General features: G+C 45.1%; 1 protein-coding gene and 1 pseudogene across 1 annotated transcript in view; one reads left to right on the forward strand and one right to left on the reverse strand.

Moving 5' to 3' along the window:
- The window catches only part of LOC105488275 (mitogen-activated protein kinase kinase 1), a 110,783-nt gene that overhangs the window by 40,595 nt on the left and 43,493 nt on the right, over positions 1 to 26,695 (reverse strand). The window contains exons 2-5 of the mRNA XM_071101163.1: positions 19,549 to 19,759; positions 17,588 to 17,734; positions 8,657 to 8,734; positions 7,600 to 7,651 (exon numbers count right to left, since the gene is read on the reverse strand). Of these exons, the coding sequence (XP_070957264.1) occupies positions 7,600 to 7,651; positions 8,657 to 8,734; positions 17,588 to 17,734; positions 19,549 to 19,759 (488 nt within the window). The remainder of the gene's footprint in view (positions 1 to 7,599; positions 7,652 to 8,656; positions 8,735 to 17,587; positions 17,735 to 19,548; positions 19,760 to 26,695) is intronic.
- Positions 5,543 to 6,538, forward strand: LOC112428682 (large ribosomal subunit protein eL33-like; annotated as a pseudogene).

Here is a 26,695-nt window from a genome sequence, read left to right on the forward strand (position 1 = left end):
TTGTTATATAGACCAAGCAACCCTTCTGCCTTAGCCTTCCAAAGTGCTGGGACTATAGGTATGAGCCACCACACATCAGCCCTGTCAGTATCTTTTGAGAATCAAATATTTTAGGTATAGATAAAATTCTCAATTGATTGATTTTTCTACCTAGGGCATGCCTTCTCCCATTTAAAAACTGCCAAAACATGGGTCACTAAGATAGTCTCCAGTGCTTTCCTCTAGAAGTTTTTATAGCCTTAACTCTTACAGTTAGACCTATGATCTACAGTGAGTTAACTTTTGAATATGGTATGTGGTAATAGGTAATGGTCAAGGTTCATCTTTGTGCATATGCATACCTAATTGTTCCAGCATCATGTGTTAAAAAGATTATCCTTCCCCTATTGAACTACCTTGGAATTTCATCTGCCAAAAATCAATTGACTATATAGGTATGTGTCTAATTCTGGACTCTTCATTCTGTTCTACTGACTTATTATGTTTGTCTTTACACCAATACAACACTCTATAACTATAGCTTTATAATAATTTTTTTTTCCTTTTTTTAAAGAGACAGGGTCTCCTTATGCTACCCAGACTAGAGAGCAGTGGCTATTCATAGGTGTGATTCCACTACTAATCAGCACTGGAGTTTTGACCTGTTCCACTTCCAACCTGGGTCAGTTCACCCTTCCCTAGGTAACCTGTTAGTCTTCTGTTCATGGGAGGTCACCACATTGATGCTGAACTTAGTGCAAACACCCAACTGGCATTAACACACTACAGCCCAGAACTCCTGGGCTCAAGTGATCCTACTGCCTCAACCTCCCAAGGAGCTGTGACTGCAGGTGTGCACCACCACACCTAGCTATAATAAATCTTAAAATCAGGTAGTCTAAGTCCCCAGCTTTTTCTTTTCTCAATGTTGTCTTAGCTATTCCAGGTCCTTTGCATTTTCATGTAAATTTTAGATATAATTTGTTAATTTGACAAAAAAGGCTGCTGGGATTTTCAATATGATGGCTTTAAATCTACAGATCAATTAATATATCAATTGCCTACATAGCAATCATAGGGTTAGCACTTAAAGCAAAACTGTTACCTTAACAACACGAGTCTTCTTATCAATAACATATTTATTCATGTCTTCTTTAAATTCTCCATTTATTTAGGCCTTCTTTAATTTATTTAGGTCTTCTTTAAATCTTCTTAGGAATGTTTTGTGGTTTCTGGTATTAAGGTTTTGATATCTTTTGTCAAATGTGTCCCTCAGTATTTCCTTTTTTTTTTTTTTTTTTGAGACGGAGTCTCGCTCTGTCACCCAGGCTGGAGTGTGGTGGCTGGATCTCAGCTCACTGCAAGCTCCGCCTCCCGGGTTCACGCCATTCTCCTGCCTCAGCCTCCCGAGTAGCTGGGACTACAGGCACCCACCACCTCGCCCAACTAGTTTTTTGTATTTTTTAGTAGAGACGGGGTTTCACCGTGTTGGCCAGGATGGTCTCGATCTCCTGACCTCGTGATCCGCCCGTCTCGGCCTCCCAAAGTGCTGGGATTACAGGCGTGAGCCACCGCGCCCGGCCAGTATTTCCTATTTTTTGATATTATGGTAAACAGTGTTTTTTTCTCACATCAATTCCCAGTTGTTTACTGCCAGCACAGCCCCTCCTTTCCTGAGACTCCAGTTACTTGTATGTTCATCAGCATGACATTGTCTTACCTGCCTCTGAAATTGGCCCATAGGTCTCATTCTTTTCTTGCCCTTTCCCCCAGACTCCAATTACATGTAACTTAGACTACTTGAATCTTGTCCCACAGGTCTCTGAGGTTCTGCTCTTTATCTCTTTCTAGTCTTTTCCTCTTTGTGCTTCAGTTTCTATAGCTCTATTAGAGCATCTTCAGGTTAACTGGTCCTTTCTTATGTAGGGACTAATCTGCACAAGAAAATCAATTTTTCACTTCAGATACTGAAATTTTCATCCATAGAAATTTCACGGTTCTGGCCAGGCACGGTGGCTCACGCCTGTAATCCCAGCACTTCGGGAGGCCAAGGCAGGTGGGTCACGAGGTCAGGAGATCCAGACCATCCTGGCTAACATGGTGAAACCCCCTCTCTACTAAAAATAAAAATACAAAAAAATTAGCCGGGCGTGGTGGCGGGTGCCTGTAGTCCCAGCTACACGGGAAGCTGAGGCTGGAGAATGGCCTGAACCTGGGAGGCGGAGCTTTCAGTGAGCCGAGATCATGCCACTGCACTCCAGCCTGGGCGACAGAGCGAGACTCCGTCTCAAAAAGAAAAAAAAAAGAAAGAAATTTCACGGTTCTTTTTATCCTCCATTTCTCTGCCTATATACTCATCTTTCCCTTTAAATACTTGCGCATATATTTATAACATCTCTTCTGTTTTTTTTCTTTTTTTTTTTTTTTTCAAGTACAGATAGGGTTTCACTATGCTGCCCAGGCTGGTCCACCACGCCTGGCCTCATATCTCTTAAAGTCATTTTCTGCTAATTCCATTATCTCTTTCATTTCTGGATCTCTTCCTACTGATTGATTTTTCTTTTGGTATGGCTTGGCTTTTCCTGCCTCTTTGCCAGTCTGGTAATTGTTTTTATTAGATGCTGGACACTGAATTTGAGTGTTTGGATTCTGTTGTCTTCGAGTGTTAAACTTTGTTTTGCCATGTTGTTAAGTAACTTGTAGACCAGGTGACCTTTCAGAGACTTGTTTTATTGGACAGCTTTTAAAAACTTTTCCCTGGAGCCAGTTTAACCTGGTAACTAAGGTGACTTTTCTGGGGTCTCTATTGCGTTTCATTTATGTTCAATTATGGCTTTCCATTCTGAATGGTTGGAACTTGAACTTCTCACAGCCCGTGTAAACTCCGGGAATTGTTCAACATATAGCTCCTTGGTAATTTTCTGTCCGGTCTGATGGACTTTCACCCTGCACATGTGCAGATCAGTATTCGCCAACAGACTCGAGGGGATTTATACGCCAGATGCAGTGGCTTATACCCGTAATCCCAGCACTTTGGGAGGCTGAGGCAGGAGGACTACCTGAGTCCAGGAATTTGAGACCAGCCTGGGCAACAGAGCCAGATCCCTACTCCACAAAAAATCTAAAAATTATCCAGACGTGGTGATGCACATCTGTAGTCCCAGCTACTTGGGAGGCTGAGGTGGCAGGATTGCTTGAGCCTGGGAGTTCAAGGCTGCAATGAGCTGAGATCGAGCCACTGTACTCCAGCCAAAGTAACAGAGCAAGTTCCTGTCTCAAAAAAGGGGGATGGGGGTGGGATTTAAGAAGTACTTCCAGGCAAAAAGCTGAAGCAATCATAGGGATTACTGCTTCTGTTTCTTATCTCTCACTGATCACAGTCCTACCTTATCTGTTGTTCAGAGTCTGATTACAACTGTTTCACATGTATGTTTTTCAGTTTTATAGCTGTTTATGGTGAGAGGGCAAGTCCTTCACCAGTAACTCCTAATAATTTCAGAAGAGGAAGTCTAGTTTTCTTTTTAAATGTTAGCTCTGAGTTTCCTCGGCTCTTGTCAGAATAGTGGCTAGTTTTGTTTTTTTTTTAGACAGAGTTTCGCTCTTGTTGCCCAGGCTGGAGTGCAATGGCGCAATCTCGGTTCACCGCAACCTCTGCCTCCCAGATTCAATCGATTTTCCTGTCTCAGCTTCCCACATAGCTGGGATTACAGGCATGCACCAACACACCCGGCTAATTTTTTGTATTTTTAGTAGAGATGGGGTTTCTCCATGTTGGTCACGTTGGTCTACAACTCCCAAACTCAGGTAATCCACCCGCCTCGGCTTCCCAAAATACTGGGATTACAGGTGTGAACCACCGCGCCCAGCCAATAGTCTGTAGTTCTTAACAATGCAGTTTGACGGCCCCAGGTTGAAATTAATAGATGCACAAAACTGAACCATATGTACAAGCTGTAAGCTGGTCATGCAAATTCCAACTACAAGTCTATCACGGACAGAAATTTTTCAATATTTTGAGAAATTTTCCCTGGAATGAAAGGGAACACTTGTACAACTTTCTTCTTTGTGCTTCATTTTCTATTTCTTTCCTCCCCACAAATCCCACTAGGGACAAGCTGCCATTACTCCTCTTTCTAGACAGCCCACCTAGCTACTCATTCTACCCCCAATGCACTGTTTCCCAAAGTGTGGCTATGGACCACAGCATAAGAACTAGCACTTAACTTAAGAACCAGCGTCTAGCACATCATATAACATGGATGAACCATGAAGACATTATTCTAACTAAAGACAGTACCTAAAGGACAAATACTGCATAATTCCACTCATATGAGGTACCTAGAGTAGTCAAACTCATAGAGATAGAAGGTAGATTGGTGGTTTCCAATGGATGGGGAAAGGGGGAAATAGTGGGGTTTTTTTTGTTTTGTTTTTTTTTGAGATGGAGTCTTGCTCTGCCACCCAGGCTGGAGTGCAGTGGCACAATCTCAGCCCACTGCAACCTCTGCCTCCCAGGTTCAAGGGATTCTCATGCCTGTCCTCTCAAGTACCTGGGATTACAGGTGTGTGTCACCACGCCTAGCTAATTTTTGTAGTTTTAGTAAAGACGGGGTTTTCGCCATGTTGGCCAGTCTGGTCTCGAACTCCTGACCTTGGATGATCTGCCCACCTCGGCCTCCCAAAGTGCTGGGATTACAGGCGTCAGTCACCACACCTGATGAGAGCTGTTAAATAGATACAGAGCTTGAGGTCCGCAAGATGAAAAAAGTTCTGGAGATGGATGGTGGCGATGGCTGCACAACAATGTGAATATACTTAAAGCCTCTGAACTATACACTGAAAACTTGAGAAAATGGTAAACTTTATGTATATATTTTTTTTACAATTAAACTTTTTTTTTTTTTTTTTGGAGACAGAGTCTCTGTTGACCAGGCTAGAGTGCAATGGCATGATCTCAGCTTACTGCAACCTCTGCCCCTCAGGTTCAAACAATTCTCTTGCCTAAGCTACCTGAGTAGCTGGGATTACAGGCATGTGCCACCACGCCCAGCTAATTTTTGTATTTTTAGTAGAGACAGGGTTTCACCATGTTGGCCAGGCTTGTTTCAAACTCCTGACCTCAAGTGATCCACCCGCCTCGGCCTCCCAAAGTGCTGGGACTATATGCATGAGCCACTATGCCCAGCTAATTGCCTATTTTTAAATTTTCAGGTCCCTGTGCCCTACCCCAGACCTACTGAATCAGAACACCCTCCAACACTTGCAAACACTGTCATAATTAAGTGACCTTGACCTGAAAGCTCAGTATCTGGAAGAAGTAAGACTAACAAAAAGAATACTAGGGGAGAGAAGGGGGACGTTAAAAAAAAAATGCATCCAGGAGTCAGCCATGTCAAAGGTGGCTCCACTTAGTGCTCAGCTTGCTCACCTGTGATGTATCACCTACTCTATGGGGTTTGTAAGCTGTCCATTCAGTTCCACCAGCCCACCCTAGTCCACTCATCCCCTCTTCAGCTCTCCTCCCTACACCAGTCACTGTTGACAGTGCTGCGGCAGAAGGGACATGGACGACAGCACTATGTTTACCAATTTCCTGTTCTCTGGCTTCATCTTTTTAAAAAGCAACTATACCAAGGTATAATTTATGTACTATAAAATGCAGTCACATTAGTGGACAGTTGACTTTCAACGAATGTATATACCCATGTATCCATCACCATTGTCAAGATGTAACATTTGCCCTTCCCACCATCTTGGATCCTATGGAGGTCTGCTGGGAATAGGACTTCTAAAAGGAAATATGTGGAAGGCTGTGGTGCAAGGCCATTTTTGCTGGCTATAAGCAGGGTATCCGGAACCAAAGGGAGCAGACAGTTCTTCCTAAAGTTGAAAGTGTTTATGCCCGAGATGAAACACAATTCTATTTGGGCAAGAGATGCGCTTACGAATACAAAGCAAAGAACAATACAGTAACTCCTGGCGGCAAACCAAACAACACCAGAGTAATCTGGAGAAAGGTAACTTGGGCCCACAGAACCAGTGGCATAGTTTGTGCCAAATTCTGAAGTTCTCTTCCTGGTAAGGAATCCAAGTGATGTTGTACCCCTCAAGGATTTTTTTTTTTTTTAGACAGAGTCTCACTCTTGTCACCCAGGATGGAGAGCAGTGGCGCGATCTCGGCTCACTGCAACCTCCGCCTCCTGGGTTCAAGCCTCTCCTCCCTCGGCCTCCTGAGTAGCTGGGATTACAAGCACCTGCCACCACGCCCGGCTAATTTTCTGTACTTTTAGTAGAGACGAGGGTTCGCCATGTTGGCCAGGCTGGTCTCGAACTCCTGACCTCAGGTGATCCGCCCGCCTCAACCTCCCAAAATGCTGGGATTACAGGCGTGAGCCACCGCGCCCGGCCCCCCTCAAGGATTTAAACTAATGAGAAGTCAATAAATATAAGTGGATTTGTGCTCTGGGGAAAAAAAAAAAAAGATGTAACATTTGTGTCACCCCAAAAAGTTCCTTCATGCCCCTTTAATCTCTCCCTAGACCCTTCAGGCAACCACTGATCTACTTTCTGCCACTATGGATTTGTTGTTATTCTCTCTGTAATTTCATATAAATGGAAATAGTTTGGGCTGTTTTGTGTCTGGCTTCTTTCACTCAGCATAAATGTTCCTGAAATTCAACATTACGTGTATCAGTAGTCTGTTCATTTTTATTGTTGAAGAGTATTCTATTGTATAGATATACAACAATTTGTTTCTCTCTTTGCCTGTTGAAGGATATTTCAGTTGTTTCTACAAGAAATACAGCTTCTTTAAATATTTGTGTGGATATATGTTATCTTTTATCTTGGACAAATGCCTAAGATGGTATGCTCACATGGTTAAGTCTATGTGTACCTTTATTAAAATAAATCAGTTTATTTCTTTTTTAATGTGTTTTGTTGTTGTTCCGGTTGTTGTTTTGAGATGGCATCTTGCTCTGTCACCCAGGCTGGAGTGCAGCAGTGCAATCTCAGCTCACCACAACCTCCACCTCCTGGGTTCAAGCAATTCTCCTGCGTCAGCCTCCCGAGTAGCTGGGATTACAGGAGCTCGCCACCATGGCTGGCGGCTAATTTTTGTATTTTTAGTAGCGACAAGGTTTCACCATGTTGGTCAGGTTGGTTTCGAACTCCTGACCTCATGATCCACCTGCCTGCCTGGGTCTCCCAAAGTGCTGGGATTATAGGCGTGAGCCACTGCACCGAGCAATAAATCAGTTTCTTTTATAGCAAAACTCATATGCAGCTGGCCAGTCCTGACTTTGGGCATATGCACAATCTAGTCCAGTGAAAAGTGACACCGGAGACTGGATAACTAAGTTCTGGCTGAGGCTCTTAGCTGGACTTCCAGGGTGACTATGACTATGTCCATTACAGTTACAGGCAATAGGTGTAGCAAGACCAAAAAGAGGGTAGGAATTGCTGCCCCAGCCACCAAACTAAACAATGACTTTTAATAAAAGATTTAACATGTTATTAAAAGGCTTTTACATGAAAACAAAACGTACAAAAAAGAGGAAGCAACAACCTTTGGATTATATCTAAAATTCAAAGCACAACAACTAGCAAATAACTTCTTACCTCTGTGCATGATCTTGTGCTTCTCCCTCAGATATGTCAGGCCTTTTATTACCTAGAGGAACGGGAATGTAAAAGACGACAAAATACTGGTGATTAGAAAAATAATCTATTTTAAAATACTCTAGGAAAATACTTCATTTATCATCATCACAAATTTGCCCTCCTTTTTTTTTTTTTTTTTTTTTTTTGAGACAGTTTCACTCTTGTTGCCCAGGCTGGAGTGCAATGGTGCAATCTTGGCTTATCACAACCACCCCATCCCGGGTTCAAGCAATTCTCTTGCCTCAGCCTCCTGAGTAGCTCGAATTACAGGCATGCACCACCATGCCTAGCTAATTTTGTATTTTTAGTAGAGATGGGGTTTCTCCATTTTGGTCAGGCTGTTCTCGAACTCCCGACCTCAGATGATCTGCCCGCCTCCACTTCCCAAAGTGCTGGGATTACAGGCACGAGCCACCGCACCCAGCCCCTTATTTTTTATTCTTTTGTTTCATTTTCTTAACCTGCCTTATCAAGCAACCATCTTTTTACATGGTATATAGAGTTGTTTTGTTTTCAGACAGGGTCTCGCTCTGTCACCCAGACTGAAGTGCAATGGCACAATTATGGATTATGGCTCACTGCAGCTGAGTCTCAAGTGATCCTCCCACCTCAGCTTTCCAAGTAGCTGGGACTACACGTGTGCACCACCACGCCCAGCTATTTATTTTTTTGTAGAAGTAGGTCTCATCATGTTGCCCAGGCTGGAGCTGAACTCCTGGGCCTCCCACCTCGGCCTCGCAAAGTGCTGGGATTACAGGTGCAAGCCACTGTGCCTGGCCCCTGGTTTTCAAGACACACAGATTTTAATATAAAGGAAGTCACATTTCTCATTCTAATGCGAGAGAGACAACAGTGTCTATAGACTCCAAACAGGGAAGAGTCTACTGAGAAAATGCCACTTTTTAAAATAAACTTTCCCCTCATTGACTTCCCATCTTCCTTTCTTGTTCATTTCCTACCAACTCATTAACTTATCAATGAGGAACTGAGAAGAAAACCTTCATAACATACTCACAGCAATGCTAACTTTTCCTAAAATTTGTTCAGGAATTCTTCCAGCTTTCTTCAGGACTTGATCCAGAGAACCTCCATCCTAAGAATGAGAATACCAGACCAGTTAGTGACAATGTTTCCAACTATTCTTTCAAGGGATAAGTTTCGGGAAGAAAATGAATCTTTAAACCTCATGAGGAAAGTGAATCTCAGGCAAATCCTCCTAAAAGGTTAAGAGTAAGCACCCATTGGTTTATTGGTGACATCAAATATGGTATGAATGCAAACCACTGTGGGAGGTGTCAAATAACAACTCTAATCCCATGAATATCATTCAATTACTAATTAAGTAGTCACAAAAAGGCCTGATTTGCACTGAAATAACAATATAATATAGTGGTTTGGGGTGCAGGCTCTAGAAGCAAACTATAAATGTGAATTCCAACTCTATTGCTTACTATCTGGGGAACTTGACTAAGTAACTCAACCTGCAAAATGAGGATAATAATCACTAGGCTATTATAATAATCACAGGGCTATATAAGGATTAAACCAGCTAATAGATATAAAGCACTTAGAACAACATATAGCACATAATAAGTGCTCAACAAATGCTGGCCATTTTATCACTATCATGTATGTCACAAGGTACATTTGGTATTGTGCTAATAAATCATAATTATCAATCCAAAGAAAAATGTCATAGAAAGCAATAATTCACTCCACAAATCCTACAAAGTACCACAGACTGTGTTAGCTTCTATGGGGGTCAGATATATGAAAAACAGCTGGTTTCTGCCCTCAATACATTTACTAACAGGGGAAATATGCAACTTTCAATAAAATATAACTGTGGTATTATTTTTATATATATATATATATATATAAAAAAATAAAAGTTTTCATCTACGGTTCCTGGTTCATAACTCCCATGTGCCCTTGTTACAGTCTTATTTTTCATTTTTCAAATCTTTTTCTTTTCTTTTCTTTTTTTTTTTTTTTTTAATAGAGATGAGGTCTCCCTATGTTGCCCAGGCTGGTTTTGAAATCCTGGGCTCAAGCGATCCTCCCACCTCAGCCTCCCAAAGTGCTGGGATTACAGGTATGCCTTAGTCTTTTGTTGTAACTTTGGGTGTGTGAGGCCTCAGGAATAGGCCTCAGAATCTTTCCTGCCCTCTTTTCACCAGCCCCAAAGCAGGACTCTAATCTACCTCCCACCTTTTTAACTGTGGATCTCAACGCCTTCCCCGAGAGGGTCCTGCCCTATATGCTGGGGGAAGGAATGCTGACCTCATGAAGCTGCCATAAAAACCCAGAACGCCGCAGGGCACGGTGGCTCACGCCTGTGATTCCAGCACTTTGGGAGGCCGAGGCAGTTGGATCACAAAGTCAGGAGATGGAGACCATCCTGGCTAAAATGGTAAAACCCCGTCTCTAATAAAAATACAAAAAATTAGCCGAGCGTGGTGGCGGGCACCTGTAGTCCCAGCTGCTCAGGAGGCTGAGGCAAGAGAATGGCGTGAACCCAGGAGGCAGAGTTTGCAGTGAGCAGAGATCGCAACATTGCACTCCAGCCTAGGCCACTGCACTCCAGCCTGGGTGACAGAGCGAGACTTCGTCTCAAAAAAAGAAAAAAAAAAAAAAAAAAAAAAACCCAGAAGGCTGGGTTCAGGAAAAGTGAACAAATGGAGGTTCCTGGCGGGTGGTGAGCCCAGGGAAGGCATGGAGGCTTCGCACCCCACTCCCATACCTTGTCCCATGTGTCTCTTCACCTGCATCCTTTACAATGTCCTTTATAATGAACCAGTAAAATTAAGTGTTTCCCTGAGTTCTGTGTGCCCATCCAGCAAATTAATCGAACCCAAAGATAGATAGGATCATGGGAGTCCCAACTTAAATCAGTTGGACATTTTGGAGGCCCAGACTTGAAATTGGTGGTGGCGGAGTCTTGGGGACTGAGCCCTGAATCCATGGGATCTGACATGATCTTCTGGTAGACAGTGTCAGAATTAAACAGGAAGACACCCAGCTGGCATCTGCTGCTTAGAGTGTAGAGAAAATCCCTCCATACTTTTGGTCACAGAAGTATTCTGTGTTGATTGTTGCGGTGTGACAGTAAAGGAAAAAACACAGTCTGGGAGTTTTTCGCAATATTAACAATGAAACCATAATGGCATAGGAAAGTGATACAGACATGCAGAAGAAGGGAGAAGTAATTCTGACTTCTCTTAAAAGATGGCATTTGAGCTGAATATTACTCAAAGGATGAGCATGATTTCTATACCTGGAAAAGGGGAAGAGAAAAGGGAGAGAAGAACAGAGTACTGCAATAAGATCAAAGCAGACGCATTAGATCAAAGCAGAGTTGCTGAGTACTCCTGGGATGATGTGGTCATTTCACTGTTGGTGCAAGAAGAGATGTAGTGACAGATCAAGCTGGAAATGGCCAGCTGTGACCAGAACCCCACCTAGGAACTGGGACTTGACTTTATGGAGGCAGAAGTAAAGGAATCCAACCTGAGTGTTTAAAGATAAGAATCACAACAGCTCAGGGAGACAGACAAGACTCTGGAGGCAGAGAGACTGGTAAGGAGAAGAGATGACACGAATAGGGTGCCGGACAGAGGCAGTGGAAAGAGAGTACAAGAGAGGATACAAGTATGGTATGAAGCCAGGCTCTGCAGGGCTCACACACCAGGGGCTCCCATTCAGGGTTCTACATTTTTTTTTTTTTTTTTTGAGACGGAGTCTCGCTGCGTCGCCCAGGCTGGAGTGCAGTGGTGCGATCTCGGCTCACTGCAAGCTCCGCCTCCCGGGTTTACACCATTCTCCTGCCTCAGCCTCCGAGTAGCTGGGACTACAGGCGCCCGCCACCACGCCCAGCTAGTTTTTTGTCTTTTTAGTAGAGACGGGGTTTCACCATGTTAGCCAGGATGGTCTCGATCTCCTGACCTCGTGATCCACCCGCCTCGGCCTCCCAAAGTGCTGGGATTACAGGCTTGAGCCACCACGCCCAGCCGGGTTCTACATTTTAACCTGCGATCTTGAAGAAATGCCTGGCTAAGAGGATCCTGATATATCAAGGCAGAAATAGGTTAAGTTCCCCTGTGGCTTCAGGTGTAGCCAGTCACCACTTTCAACTTAAAATTACCCTCAGAGGCCGGGCGCCGTGGCTCAAGCCTGTAATCCCAGCACTTTGGGAGGCTGAGGCAGGCGGATCATGAGGTCAGGAGACCGAGACCATCCTGACTAACACAGTGAAACCCCGTCTCTACTAAAAATACAAAAAATTGGCCAGGCGTGGTGGCGGGCGCCTGTAGTCCCAGCTACTCAGCAGGCTGAGGCAGGAGAACAGCATGAACCTGGGAGGCGGAGCTTGCAGTGAGCAGAGATCGTGCCACTGCACTCCAGCCTGGGCAACAGAGCAAGACTCTGTCTCAAAAAAAAAAAAAAAATTACTCTCAGAGGTAGACCTAGTTCCTGAAAACTCAAACAATGATGGGATTTTCTAAAGTATCCCATCTATATTGAGCAGTTATCATCATCCTCTATCATTTATCAAATGCCTCTGTAAATGTAAGAACTACTTTTAAAAAATGTAAGAACTACTTTAAAAAAAAAAAAAACCTATAAGATAAAGATAGAACACACTCTCTGCTTAGGGAGACAGAATATATTCGTAAGAGGTAAGGTACTTTAAATCCTCCTCTGAAACAAGACACGGAACAAACAGTTGAATGAAGAGAACGGTGCTCAGAGGAGGAAGTGATCCTCCTGCCTCAGCCTCCCGTGTAGTTGAGACCACAGGTACATGCCACCCCACCCAGGTATTTTTAATTTTTTTATTTTTGTAGATGGGGAGTCTCACTTTGTTGCCCAGGCTGGTCTCGAACTCATGGGCTCAAGCAATTCTCCTGCCTCAGCCTCCTAAAGTGCTGGGATTACAGGTGTGAGTCACTGTGCCCAGCCAGCACTACCTCTCAACTGACCCCAAATGCAGCCTAGGACAGGGGGCAGCCCAGGTAACTGTCTTGGTTTGTACTTCCCCTGGGGGATGGTAGGAGAAATATCTTTATCAAAAAGGAAAAAATAGACCAGGTGCAGTGGCTCACGCCTGTAATCCCAAATCTTTGGGAGGCCGAGGCAGGAGGACTGCTTGAGGCCAGGAGTTCAAGACCAGCCTGGGCCACATAGTAGTGAGACTCCATCTCTACAAAAAACAAAAATTAGCTTGGCATGGTGATGCACATCATTGTCCTAGCTGCTACTTGGGAGGCTAAGGCAGGAGGATTGCTTGAGCCAAAACTTTGAGCTACAGTGACCTATGATTATGCCACTACACTCCAGCCTGGGCAACAGAGCAAGACCCTATCTCTAAAATTAATTAATTAGTTAATTTTAAAACAAAAAGGAAACATTGGCTCTCTTCCCTTTAACAAACTCCACGAAGCTACAAGCAGAGTATAATGTGAACAATGGAATTACCAAATGTAAGGGGCATAAGCCAGTCAGGCTTCCCCAGGGTTGCCTGCAACTAACCATACAACTTTCTAATTCTAATTCACTGTTACCAAGTCCTTGCCTTAAGCTGCTGAAATTGTGCTTATTTTTAGAAGCCAGTTATTAAGTAAGTCAATGGTGCTTTTGTGAAGGTTTTCTATGGAAGAGACAAATGCTTTACAAAAATAACAGTTCAAAAGCTTTTATTCCTGCACAAGAACCATCAACTCTGGGTCCCTAGTTCTCCGCTTGCTCAGCTACCACCTGAGCAGGAATCTCCTTCCCCAAAGACAAAAGCATTCCTGTTCTGATCGGGAAGCATTCATTTCCCTCCTTGGGTCTCAACATTCAGACTGGGCAGTACACACAGGGCTCATTTCTAGGGAAGATCAGCCCCCGGCTGAGTGCTTTAGAAGACAGGGCTCAACCAATGCTGATGACACAAATTTACTGCAAAACGCATTCCCAGGGCCAGGCGTGGTGGCTCACATCTCTAATCCCAGCACTTTGAGAGGCCAAGACAGGCGGATTGCTTGAGCCCAAGAGTTCAAGACCAGCACGGGCAACATGGTAAAACTCCATTTCTAATAAAAATACAAAAATGAGCCGGGCATGTTGGCATGTGCCTGTAGTCCCAGCTACTCGGGAGGCTGAGGGGGGGAAGATCGTTTGGGTCCAGGAGGCAGAGGTTGCAGTGAGCCAAGATCACGCCATTGTACTCCAGCATGGGCGACAGCGGAAGACCCTGCCTCAAAAACAAACAAACAAGCAAGCAAACAAAAACCAAAAACAAAACCCCATACATCCCCCAAAATTGATCAGAGCAATGGATATGTGGTAAACCAAATATATCAAAATATAAGTTGTAGAATCTAGGTGGTGGGTTTACGACTGTACACTTCCTTCAAGTTTTCCTGCACGCTTAAATTTTTTTTTTTTTTTTTGAGACAGAGTTTCGCTCTTGTCACCCAGGCAGGAGTGCAATGACACAATCTCAGCTCACCACAACCTCCGCCTCCCAGGTTCAAGTGATTCTCCTGCCTCAGCCTCCCAAGTAGCTGGGATTACAGGCACGTGCCACCACACCTGGCTAATTTTGTATTTTTAGTAGAGATGGGGTTTCTCCATGTTGGTCAGGCTGGTCTCGAACTCCTGACCTCAGGTGATCTGGCCGTCTTAGCCTCCTAAAGTACTGTGATTACAGGCGTGAGCCACCGCGCCTGGCCATTTTTGTAGTTTTTTAATAGAGATGGGGTTTCACCATATTGGCCAGGCTGGTCTTGAACTCCTGAACTCAGGTGATTCGCCCACCTCAGCCTCCCAAAGCGCTGGGATTACAGGCGTGAGCCACCAGGCCCGGCCTGTGAAAATTTTAATAATAAAGTGTTGGGAAAATAATATTCATGACACAAAACTCATGCAAAGACTGTGACAGAGAGGACCAAAGACCTTCAGAAGCTGGGATGTGGCGATCGAACAGCGCTCTCTCTACCTGACAACACCTTTGAAATGCTGAAGCTGAGGCAAAGCAGAAGGTCCAAGGGAAGCAAGAGCCCAGTCAGAACTTTCCATCCAGAGGAAGCCAGGGCAGGGCCTTTCCTGCTAGAGGACCTGCTCAGGAACAAGGAAGGGCTGAGAGTGCCCAGAGCTGAAGCAGAAAGCCACTCTGGCTCTCGTGGCTGCCTGGTCTTCTGGTCTTCAGGCCACAGTTGCTTCCTACATGGTCCATCTAGACGCTCCGGCATCACCTGAGCCTCTCCACCGCTACTGACTGTTCCAGCTGCCCTCTGGGTCTATGTACACCCAGGGCCAAAAGGTCCTATGGCAAGCTCCAAGGCCTAACCCTCTCCCACCAAGCCCCAAGCCTGACCAGGTCTTCCCCATCCCGGCCACCCTCATCCAGTAACTCAACACATACCAACGAACGGGTGCCAGACACTGTGCTTGGCCCTTGAAACATTTTCCCCTCCCAGTCTCAGGCTCCCCACGATAACTCCAGAGATACTTTCTGATTTAGAGACTTGTGCAGGAACATCTCACTATTTCCTGAGAGTCAAATCCATGGGGGGAAAAAACTGACCTGCAGTCACTGGAAATGGGCCAAGAGAATGGGAAACCAACCCCAGTCATTTCCAGTGTCATCTTCTCCTGAAGGAGGAGGAAGGCTTGAAGGAAGTGGAGGACATGGCAAGGGCACAAGAGATGTGATCAATATCTGTTAAGTTCAAAGTGAATAAAGAATTCCAGAATAAGGACGCCACCTAGTATCTCAAAAAAGGTCAATGTAAAGGAAGAAGCCTCCTAGTATCTCAAGAGGTCAATGTAAGAAAAATAAAAAGATTGGCGGCTGGGCACGGTGGCTCAAGCCTGTAATCCCAGCACTTTGGGAGGCCGAGATGGGCGGATCACGAGGTCAGGAGATCGAGACCATCCTGACCTCGTGAAACCCCGTCTCTACTAAAAAATACAAAAACCGGCGAGGTGGCGGGTGCCCGTAGTCCCAGCTACACGGGAGGCTGAGGCAGGAGAATGGCATAAACCCGGGAGGTGGAGCTTGCAGTGAGCTGAGATCTGGCCACTGCACTCCAGCCTAGGCGACAGAGCGAGACTCCGTCTCAAAAAAAAAAAAAAAGAAAGAAAAATAAAAAGATTAGCTTAGCACAGTGGCTCACGCCTGTAATCCCAGCACTTTGGGAGGCTGAGGTGGGCAGATCATGAGGTCAGGAGTTCGAGACCAGCCTGGCCAACACGGTGAAATCCCGTCTCCACTAACGATAAAAAAAAAAATTAGGGCCAGGCACAGTGGCTCAATCCTGTAATCCCAGCACTTTGGGAGGCCGAGGCAGGCAGATCATGAGGTCAGAAGATTGAGACCATCCTGGCTAACATGGTTAAACCCCGTCTCTACTAAAAATACAAAAATTAGCTGGGAGTGGTGGTGGGCACCTGTAGTCCCAGCTACTCAGGAGGCTGAGGCAGGAGAATGGTGTGAACCCAGGAGGCAGAGCTTGCAGTGAGTGGAGATCGCGCCACTGCACTCCAGCCTGGGCGACAGAGCGAGACTCCGTCTCAAAAAAAAAAAAATTAGTGGGGTGTGGTGGTGCACACCTGTAATCCCAGCTACTCTGGAGGCTGAGGCAGGAGAATCTCTTGAATCTGGGAGGCGGAAATTGCAGTGAGCCGACATCGTGCCACTGCACTCCAGCCTGGGCGACGGGATCGAGACTCAGTCCCAAAAAAAAAGGGGGGAGGGACCCTTCATCACCCTAAAAAATAAAAATAAATAAAATTAAAAAAAAAAAAAAAAAGAACACAAGAAACCCAAGGGATAAGAAACAGCTCCCTGAGGGGAAGCCAGGACCCAAGTAGAAAATAATCAGCAGCCCAGGCCAAGGACTAGAACCAAGCCAGAAATGTTCATATGCTTCCCACAGAGAATGCTTTGCTCTCATTGAGGACATTGAGGAAAGAGGGAACAAGCACTTTCTCTAACCTTTAGATGTGCAGAAGATGTTTTTAGGATTTAGGTTCCATATGGCACCCACAAATGTCGGCAGATGCCTGTAACAGTGGATGCAGCACTTCGTGATCATTACAACGAAGAGAGGTTCAAAATAACGGAGACACAAGTAGAGAATCCTCCCAGGAGAGTTATTCTAAAGTTCACTAAGGCTGCATACCAGGACCCCTATTCTAGAGGTCAGGACAGGTCTAAAGTATCAGGAAGAAAATGGAGTAGGAGTTGAGAGACACAATACTGGACTGAAAGCATGACAGCCACCAAGTGTGCAGACTCACGTCAGCCCTCATCTCTAGGCCATCAGCCCAGGGAGAATAAAGCAAAGATCAACCCTTGAAGAATTTCCTAAGTTGCACAATGTGTTGGAAGACTTACATCTGAAGAAAAGGAGGGACTCCAAGCACATAGTGGTAAAATGACTGGCAGCTAACACGCATATAATTAATTAGCCTATGAATGCCCTCTCTCTCCACTGCCCTCTCCTTCCACTAATGTGCATCATGCAGAAACCCAGAGAAACCCTAGAGGCTGCCCTTACAGTAGATTATATCATCTTCATAATCCCAGAGCCTTGCACCTAGCATACAGCATTGTACACAAGAAATGGATTTAAACTGTTATTTACAAGATTTTACTAACATCACACCTTAGGGTCATCTGAATCAAAAAAAAAAAAAAAACTACGAGAGGTGCTCTAGGTACACCCACCAGGAATACTGCCACTTCTTTGAAGAGAGGCAAGGACCTAGAAAGGAGGTCTGACATCTTGTGAATATCCCAAGCTCTACGGTCAGACTTCCCAGATGCCTCAGATAGTGATGTGGATCCCAGGAGCAGCAGGGAGGCAGCTGGTCACCTCCCAGACCAAAGATTAGGCCAGAGCCATCCAACTCTTAAGGCCATTGCTCCAGAGGCTGAGAGGGTGTCACATACCATGTGCTCCATGCAGATACTGATCTCGCCATCACTGTAGAATGCACCATAGAAGCCCACGATGTATGGAGAGTTGCACTCATGCAGCACCTGCAGTTCCCTTATGATCTGGTTCCGGATTGCGGGTTTGATCTCCAGATGAATTAGCTGGAGAAAGGCAGAAGAAAGAGAGGTTTTATGAAAGAAAGAGGGAGGAAGGGACGAAAGATGTAGTCTTGTTAAATGTTTAAGCTCTTAAAGGTAGAGACAGGAGAAACAGGTTAAGTTGTAACAAGTTTCTGCTCAACCAAGAACTGAGTGTCACTGTACTAAGGCAGGCATTGGCACTGGGGGCTGTCCCAGCTGTGCCTCGGCTCCTGGGAGCCTAGACAGGAACAAAGTTAAGGGAAGGCTCACTCTGAGAGAGGCTTTGGAGCTCAGATAAGAAGAGAAATTGGCCGGGCGCAGTGGCTCAAGCCTGTAATCCCAGCACTTTGGGAGGCTGAGATGGGTGGATCACGAGGTCAGGAGACTGAGACCATCCTGGCTAACACGGTGAAACCCTGTCTCTACTAAAAAATACAAAAAACTAGCCGGGCGAGGTGGCGGGCGCCTGTAATCCCAGCTACTCGGGAGGCTGAGGCAGGAGAATGGCGTAAACCCGGGAGGCGGAGCTTGCAGTGAGCTGAGATCTGGCCACTGCACTCCAGCCTGGGCGACAGAGTGAGACTCCGTCTCAAAAAAAAAAAAAAAAAAAAAAAAAAGAAGAGAAATTGACCTTGAGGATTTGGTTCACACTCAAGAGTTGTGAAAGTAGAAGGGTATGAGGGACTCAGGTATGCTAACCTAGGCTGCCCAAGAGATTCTTCCTTGAGCTCAGGAGACTGATGTGGTTGAGACTGAGCCAAAGTCTAAGGTGCTACCTTATGTCACCCTAACATTTCCCTTGTTCCAGCTGGGGAGACAAGTGACAGTCACATTAAATAGCTATGCAGTAAGGCTGAACTTCTAAAAAATCCCACAGACAGCGAGTGTCAGAGAACATGGACGCAGTGGTTACCAGTGTGGGCTGGGGCACCTGGTATAAGCTAGACAAGAGGTGGACCTAGAAGATGGGTATTGTTTGAAAAGACAGAAGGAAGAACACACACAAAAAAATTATGGGCACGGGAGTGAACACAATGTGCAAAAAAACATTGAAGAGCCCAACCTCTCTGGAGCAAAAGGGGCTATATTCCAAAAGAGGACCAAGTGTAGACAGGAAAGGGAAGTCCAGCTCTACAAGTACATCCTATGATGGCGAGTTCAGATGCTGTAATGCAGGAAGGTAAAGGGGATTCACTGGCAGGGCTGGAGCACAAGTGGGAAACAACTTGAAATCCTTGTTTTGTGCATCACTGGGGCTAGGCGAATGAAAGCAGCTTCTCCAGCACCTGATAAGCAATAAACAGGTACCTTGGCATTCCTTCCACAGCACACAGAAGGTTAAAGAAGAGTCATTATTTTCCAGATGGGATGGGGATTAACACACTAACACAGTCATTAGTATGTTTATCCATAATCTGATAAATAACATGCATTCAAAATTCAAACAGCACGGCCGGGCCCAGTGGCTCACGCCTGTAATCCCAGCACTTTGTGGCGCTGAAGCGAGCGGATCACCTGAGGTCAGGAGTTCAACACCAGCCTGACCAACATGGAGAAACCCTGTCTACTAAAAACACAAAAAATTAGCCAGGCATGGTGGCGCATGCCTGTAATCCCAGCTACTCAGGAGGCTGAGGCAGGAGAATCATTTGAACCCAGGAGGTGGAGGTTGCACACCAGCCTGGGCAACAAGAGCAAAACTCTAAAAAAAAAAAAAAAAAAAATTCAAACAGCACAAAGGTATTGAGTAAAGTCAGTCTTCCTTCTACCCTGGTCCCCAGGCTTCTAGGTACCTGAGAGATAATTCAATTACCTGTTAATCAAGGCAAACTCACCTTTCTGGCCATGACCAGGCCAGAAGGCTTGTGGGAGACCTTGAACACCACACCGCCATTGCCGGCCCCCAGCTCACTGATCTTCTCAAAGTCGTCATCCTTCAGTTCTCCCACCTTCTGCTTCTGGGTGAGAAAGGCCTCAAGGCGCTTTCGCTGCTGCTCATCAAGCTCTAGCTCCTCCAGCTTCTTCTGCAAGGCCTCCAAGTTGGTCCTGTTCCAAAGCAGGGAGCACAAGTCAATACTGTCACCAGAGAAGTCAACCCAAAGAAGTACTCCTATCATGGAAAGCTCCAGCTCTGGGGCCAGACAGAGAATCAAAGAGTGAGGCTAGAGAAGAGGCCCCCTCCCACTGTGGCTCTGCCCACTTCACTCCAGCCACCCCAGATGACTATCATCAACATGCTTTACCTCTCAGGGCTTCAATTTCCTTATTTATAAAATGAAAAAATTAGGTCTTTCTCACTATGTTGTAAGTCAATGAGAGGAACCAAAGAACCTACTAAAATTCAGAATGAGCCACCTTAATTCGCTTTAAAACTCCAGTTTAAAAAGCCCCACTACTGTTGGTTTTACTGTTTTTACCATACACAAAATAAAATTCCCTAAATTCACTAAAATGAAATCAAACCAACTTTAAACTGAATCACAACAGTAGAAATCCTCATTTTCAATGTAATCAGGTCCAGGTTACATTGGACCAGGTTAATCAAAAAAATCACAGCAAAAAATCATAAAAAGTATATATCTAAAGTTATTATTTTTGCATAATGTATATAAATATGCATTCATTCGCCCATTCTTTAACATAGGGCAAGACTCTGAATAAGGGTCCAAAGAGGACCCACTGGTTAAGAGGTCCACATCATCCTCTCACATGGACCAGAACATAATACATTGTCGACAATTTCCTATTCCTGATTCATTAAAGCTGGTTAACGTTAAAATTTTAGAGTTTTATGATTTCCCACAATCTTAATGTTCATCTAGTTTGACAGTAATGTGTTTTAGTGACTTGGACTTATGAGTCTTTCCACAGCTTTTAACTAGTGTTGATGGGGGGGTTGGGGAGTCACTTCATTTGCAGTTATATTTCGTCAGTTTATCTGATACCTAAATACATTACTTAACTACAATACCAGCTACAGCTGAACAAATGGGTTTGGGAACAAGCTGGCTCTTGGTAAGCACATAATTCAGCCAGTGGGTGCTGAAGCGAGTGGGTATGGCAGAGAGCAGCCTCCTGCAGTGCATGCTGTGGGCATTGCTCAGAGTGTTTCATCCAGGGAACTGAAAAGCGTTCATCACTCCTGTGAGCTGGTTAACAGGAAGGTGGTAAGAGAGTTTCCACTGTGTTTCACTGGATTTCATTGGGTTTCAAATTGAAGTCCTGGGAGGTGAAGCGTGTCAGTGACAGTCGTGTGGGGTGGCTGGAGTGACAGAGCTGACAAGACAGGCCTTCGTTATACATCATCATGTTGGTGTTTCTGTCAACACACACACCCCAGTTCTGAGCTTAAATGATAGAGCAAGCATAATCTGCTCTTCCTTCACACCCTCTATCCCAAACCTCTAGAAGACAGGGAAACGAAGACTCACCTCTCCACGTATGAGGAGATCTGACACTGCCTTACAAATAACATCATGCATGGGACCAAAGAAGATGCAAGGCCAAGGCTGCTGATTTTCCTCACTGATTTTCCCCCTACCCCACCCGCTGCACACATCAAAGAAAGGCCATGCAAGCACACAGTAGGAAGGCGGCTGTCTGCAGGCCAGGAAGAAGGCTCTTGCCAGAACCCAACCATGCTGGCACCCTGCCCTTAGACTTTCAGCCTCCAGAACAGTGGGGAAACAAACTATTGTTGTTTAAGCTACCTGGTCTATGATATTTTATAACAGCAGTCCAAGCAAACTGAGACAGCTACTCAATATTTTCATCCAAGGTTCAGCTATGTCTTGCAGTGTCCCTAGTCCCTAGGGTGTGGGAACCCAGAACATGTGTGGCTGGGGGTGCACAGTGCACACTCTCTGGTTTCCTTTCTCCCAGGTCTCCCCACAAAGGAGCTTACTGAGGACCACATTTAGAAACACATGTCAAATGTAGATGGACCCCACGGCTAAAACCTGAATGAGGTTACAGCTGCCTGACGGGCTCAGCAGGCCAGCTAGAGATGCAGATTCCAAAAGCTGTCAAAACACACACACACAAAGTGCATGATGGGGGAAGGGAAGGACGGCTGCATGGAAGAAAAACTGCTTTCCTCACAACACTGTAACTCTCCTCAGTGCTTTACATTTATTAAGTCATTTAACCCACAACCCCGATTGGAACAGATGAGCAAACTCAAGCACAGACAGGTGAACTAAGATGTCAAAGGTCAAATAGCTGCCAAGTGGCACAGCCAGGTTTCAAATTCAGGCAGAGAGAACAAATGTCTCACCTTAACCATGATGCTATATTATCTTCAAAAAGCTCAATACTTTCCAGGGAGGCACCTGACGACCATGGGTAACATCCTAGTGTGAGGCATTTAACACACCAGGACTCAATCATACATAAGGATGGTGTGCCCTACACAAAGAGGCCTTTGCACCAGAGACAATCCTGTCTCCTTTGCACATCAATCTGATGATGGATCTACTGGAGCAGATTGGAGCAGATTAACACTGCCTTGCAGCTAATACTTGCCACAGAAATTCAACCAATTTGCAAAGGAAAAGGGATTGCTGACTCTGTTCACTCTCCTGGCTCTCTGAAATAAGTAATTCTTACACCTTCTGGAGGAAAACCTAAGTCTGGGCTTTGTGCTACCTTTCTCCCTCCTCTACCTCCTATATCTTGCCATTTAACAACCCACCCCACCAGCTAAGGAACTGGCTTCTGACCTGTACTTTCAGAAGGTGGCCAGGGAGAGAAATGACAAAGACTGTAGGCTGGGGTGGCAAAGACTTTCCTAATGGCAGGTGTGTATGGGTGAGGACTGGAGATGGAATAGTGTTGACAAAATAACAAATCACTAGTATTCAAGAGTCCTGGATTCTTATCCCAAATTGTTCATCAACTAGCTGTGTGACCATGGACAAATCACTTAACCATGCCACATTTCAGATTTCTCTTCTATACATCATGGAATACTATGCAGCCATAAAAAGGAACAAGATTATGTCCTTTGCAGGAACATGGATGGAGCTGGAGGTCATTATTCTTAGCAAACTAACGCAAAAACAGAAAACCAAATACTGCATATTCTCACTTGTAAGTGGGAACTGAATGATGAGAACACATGGACACACGGAAGGGAACAACACACACTGGGGCCTGTCGGTTGGAGGAGAGAGAGAGCATCAGGAAGAATAGCTAATAGATGCTGGGCTTAATACCTAGGTGATGGGATGATCTATGCAGAAAACTACCATGGCACAGGTCTACCTATGTTCACAAATCTGCACATTCTGCACATGTGCCCCTGAACTTAAAAATAAAACCAACAAAAAAAATAAGGATTTCTCTTCTGTAAAATAGGAGTAACAATTCCATGCTTATTTCATTCATTGGGGTGGGTCAAAATAGAAACTAATGGAAGAAGCATGAAATTTTTGACACATTTATACATTAACATAGAGGGGAAGGGAGGGGAAGTGGAGAAAGGGGAGGAGAGGCCAAGGCAGCAACGGCAGGATCCAGAAACTACGTGCCTTTCCTTTAATTATTCTTAAAATACTCAGGGGTTTTGTTGTTGTTGTTTTGTTTTTTTTAAGAGAATGAAAAATGAAACATTTTATCTGAAGGTGAAATAAAGATTCAGTACTCATTAAAAAGATATCAATCAATAATGTAACAGTATGGCCCGGCGCGGTGGCTCAAGCCTGTAATCCCAGCACTTTGGGAGGCCGAGGCGGGTGGATCACGAGGTCAGGAGATCGAGACTATCCTGGCTAACATGGTGAAACCCCGTCTCTACTAAAAATACAAAAAACTAGCCGGGCATGGTGGCGGGCGCCTGTAGTCTCAGCTACTTGGGAGGCTGAGGCGGGAGAATGGTGTGAACCCGGGAGGCGGAGCTTGCAGTGAGCCGAGATCACGCCACTGCACTCCAGCCTGGGAGACACAGCGAGACTCCGTCTCAAAAAAAATAAATAAATAAAAATAAAAATAAAAAAAAATTATGTAACAGTATTCAGTATTTCTTCCTCTTGCAGAGGGAGATATTCAACAAGGCTAATTTCTGCCTTTCCAAGGTGAAATGTTTTAAGCAAAGGATATAAAAGTGAGCGCCCTCACCCAACAACTGTATCACCAGTCTCTTAAAACTCAGAGGGCATGAACCTGTCTCTGTCTCCCTTCACAATCTTTAGTTTTAACTGAAATCAGCAAAACTGACACTGGGGATTTAAAAACAAAACAAAACAAAACTGGAGCTCCAGCACAATAAATCTGACACACACAGCCCTCTCTCCAGGGACCAGCTGTGATCGGCTCCACCCTCCATCACAATCACCATGGCAGAGATAAAACCACACACTGTAACGTGAATTCTGCATCATGGCTAACGGTAAATACAAGTTCATCAAGATAAAAGAAGATTATAGGTTTGAATGGGAATGCAGAGAAAAACAAAGGTTGTCATTTGCTTTCTGAAAACACCAGGGAGGCGCAATGAAATGGGTGGGAAAGGATAATCCTATGGGCAAGAACATGTCCTTCCTCTCATCTCACCCATCTGCTAAGTCTAATTACACTGTTGCAACTGGAACCTTTCATTTGTGGCTCAGTGGTTTAAATCAAGCAACAGCATAAAATGTATCCCAGGGAGGGACCTTGAAGACCACCTTATCCAACCCTCATTTTACAGATGAGAAAACTGAGGCCCAAAGGGACAAGTTCAAATAGTTCACTGGTGGCAGGTCTCCTAACTCCTAGGAGAGAGCTCCTTTCAAGGCCCCACACTGCCCTTTTCAACCCTGACGGTCACTGAATTTAGAGGCTGGCCTAAGGAATGATGGAAGGAGGTAGGGGGGTGATGTCCAGAAAAAGAAATGGGATCTCCAAACTGCCACACACCAAACAGAAATAGGCCACAATCGCATGCCTCCCAACCTGAGCCTTGCTCTAGCCTCAATGGCAGGCCTGGCCTCTGCCAGGAGGGTACATTAAAGGAAGGAAAGAAGATGACAACCAATCACTGTAGGAAGGAGAGGAAGGGTCCCCGTGCAGTTGGGTGTTCTTACCAGAGAGCCCAGGGAGTTGTAAAGTTCTCCTTCCCCTGTGGCATCTGGCAAGCAGGAATGCTACTAGGGCAGGAAACAAGTCAAGTAGCAGGGAAAGAGGGAAGGAGAGGCAGAAGAGACAGACCCAAGATAAGAGAGACCAGCACCTAGAGATAAAGGCTGCATACAATCCCTTGATCCATGCCTTCTAACCCTACTTACCCATCTGTGAGATCTTGGGTAAGTTACCTTCCTTTCTGGTCCTCAGTTCCATACACATAAGAAAAGTATACAGGAAGGAGGAGAGGAGGTTAGGGAAAAGTTGTCTATCTCTGAGGTCCAAGTCTGTCAATGTGACAGTAATCTGAGGAGGTACAGAATAAGAATGGGGGCTTGTTCAAGTTGAGGGGCTGAGGAGCTTCAATGGACAGGGCCAATGTGAGAACAAAGAGAACTGGCACCATAGGTCTCTGTAAGGTCAAACCATGGATGGCTGAGGATTGAGGGTTAGGCGTCTAGGGAGTAGTAAGACAGGAAAGGAAAATGGACCTGAAAGAGGAAGGCAGAGGGTGCCAAAAGCACAGCTTACCAACTTCCAGATTCCACGCCAGGCTAGCCCATCTGTGTTGGGCAGTGCAGATGCACTGGCAAGGGATAGCCCCGGAAGGCGTTCTATATCCTCCCATACCTCAATCCTGCAGGTTACTCTAGGAGAGGCTCTTCAACTACCTAGGAAATCAAATTCTAGGATTGTGTATATGTGCTCTGTGAAAGAAACCAGGCACAAAAAGAGTATGTACTATGTGATCTGGTTTGGCTCTATGTCCCCACCCAAAACTCATTTCAAATTGTAATCCCCATGTGTTGAGAGAGGGAGGTGATTGAGTCATGGGGGCAGTTTCCCCCACATTGTTGTCATGATAGTGAGTGAATTCTCACGAGAGCTGATGGTTTTATAAGTGTCTGGCATTTCCCCTACTGGCACTTCTCTCTCTTGCTACCATGTGAAGAAGGTCCTTGCTTCCCCTTTGCCTTATGTCATGACTGTACATTTACTGAGGCCTCCCCAGTCATACAGAACTGTGATTCAATTAAACCTCTTTCCTTTATAAGTCACCAAGACTTGGGCAGTTCTTTATAAACCAGTGTGAAAACAGACTAATACACTATGTCATTCCATCTATAGAAAATTCAAAGCCAGGCATGCTGGCTCACACCTGTAATCCTAGCACTTCGGGAGGCTGAGGCAGGAGGATCACTTAAGCGCAGTCGTTTGAGACCAGCCTGGCCAACATGGTGAAACCCCATCTCTACCAAAAATATAAAAATTAGCCAGGCGTGGTGGCATGTGCTTGTAATCACAGCTACTCGGGAGGCTGAGGTAAGAGAACTGCCAGAGCCTGGGAGGTGGAGGTCACAGTAAGCCAAGATCATGTCACTTGCACTCCAGCCTGGGCGACAGTGAGACGCTGTCTCAAAAAAAAAGAAAAGAAAAGAAAAAAAAAGAAAAAAGAAAATTCAAAAAAGGGCAACAGTAATCTTTGCAATTATAAATTAGGAAAGTGATTACCCTTCGGGGGAAGTAACTAAGAGGGGGTGTGCAATGGTTAATTTTATGTGTCAACTTGGCTGGGCCATGGTGTTTCTGTGAAAATGTTTTTGGTTTTTGTGGGAGTTTTTTGGATGAGATTAACATTTAAACTGGTAAACTTGGATTAAAGTGAATTACCCTCCATAACGTGAAGGGGCCTCAGCCAATCAGTTGAAAACCTTAAGAGAACAAAGACCGACCTGCCCAAAAGAAGGAATTCTGCTGGTAGCCTGTCTCTGGACTTGAACTGCATGCAACCCTACCCTGGGTCTCCAGCTTGCTGGCTTACCCCTGCAGATTTTAGGCTTACCAGACCTCTACAATCACATAAGCCAATTCCCTAAAATA

This window comes from Macaca nemestrina, chromosome 7 (assembly GCF_043159975.1).
Source record: "Macaca nemestrina isolate mMacNem1 chromosome 7, mMacNem.hap1, whole genome shotgun sequence".
NCBI classification, from domain to species: Eukaryota; Metazoa; Chordata; class Mammalia; order Primates; family Cercopithecidae; genus Macaca; species Macaca nemestrina.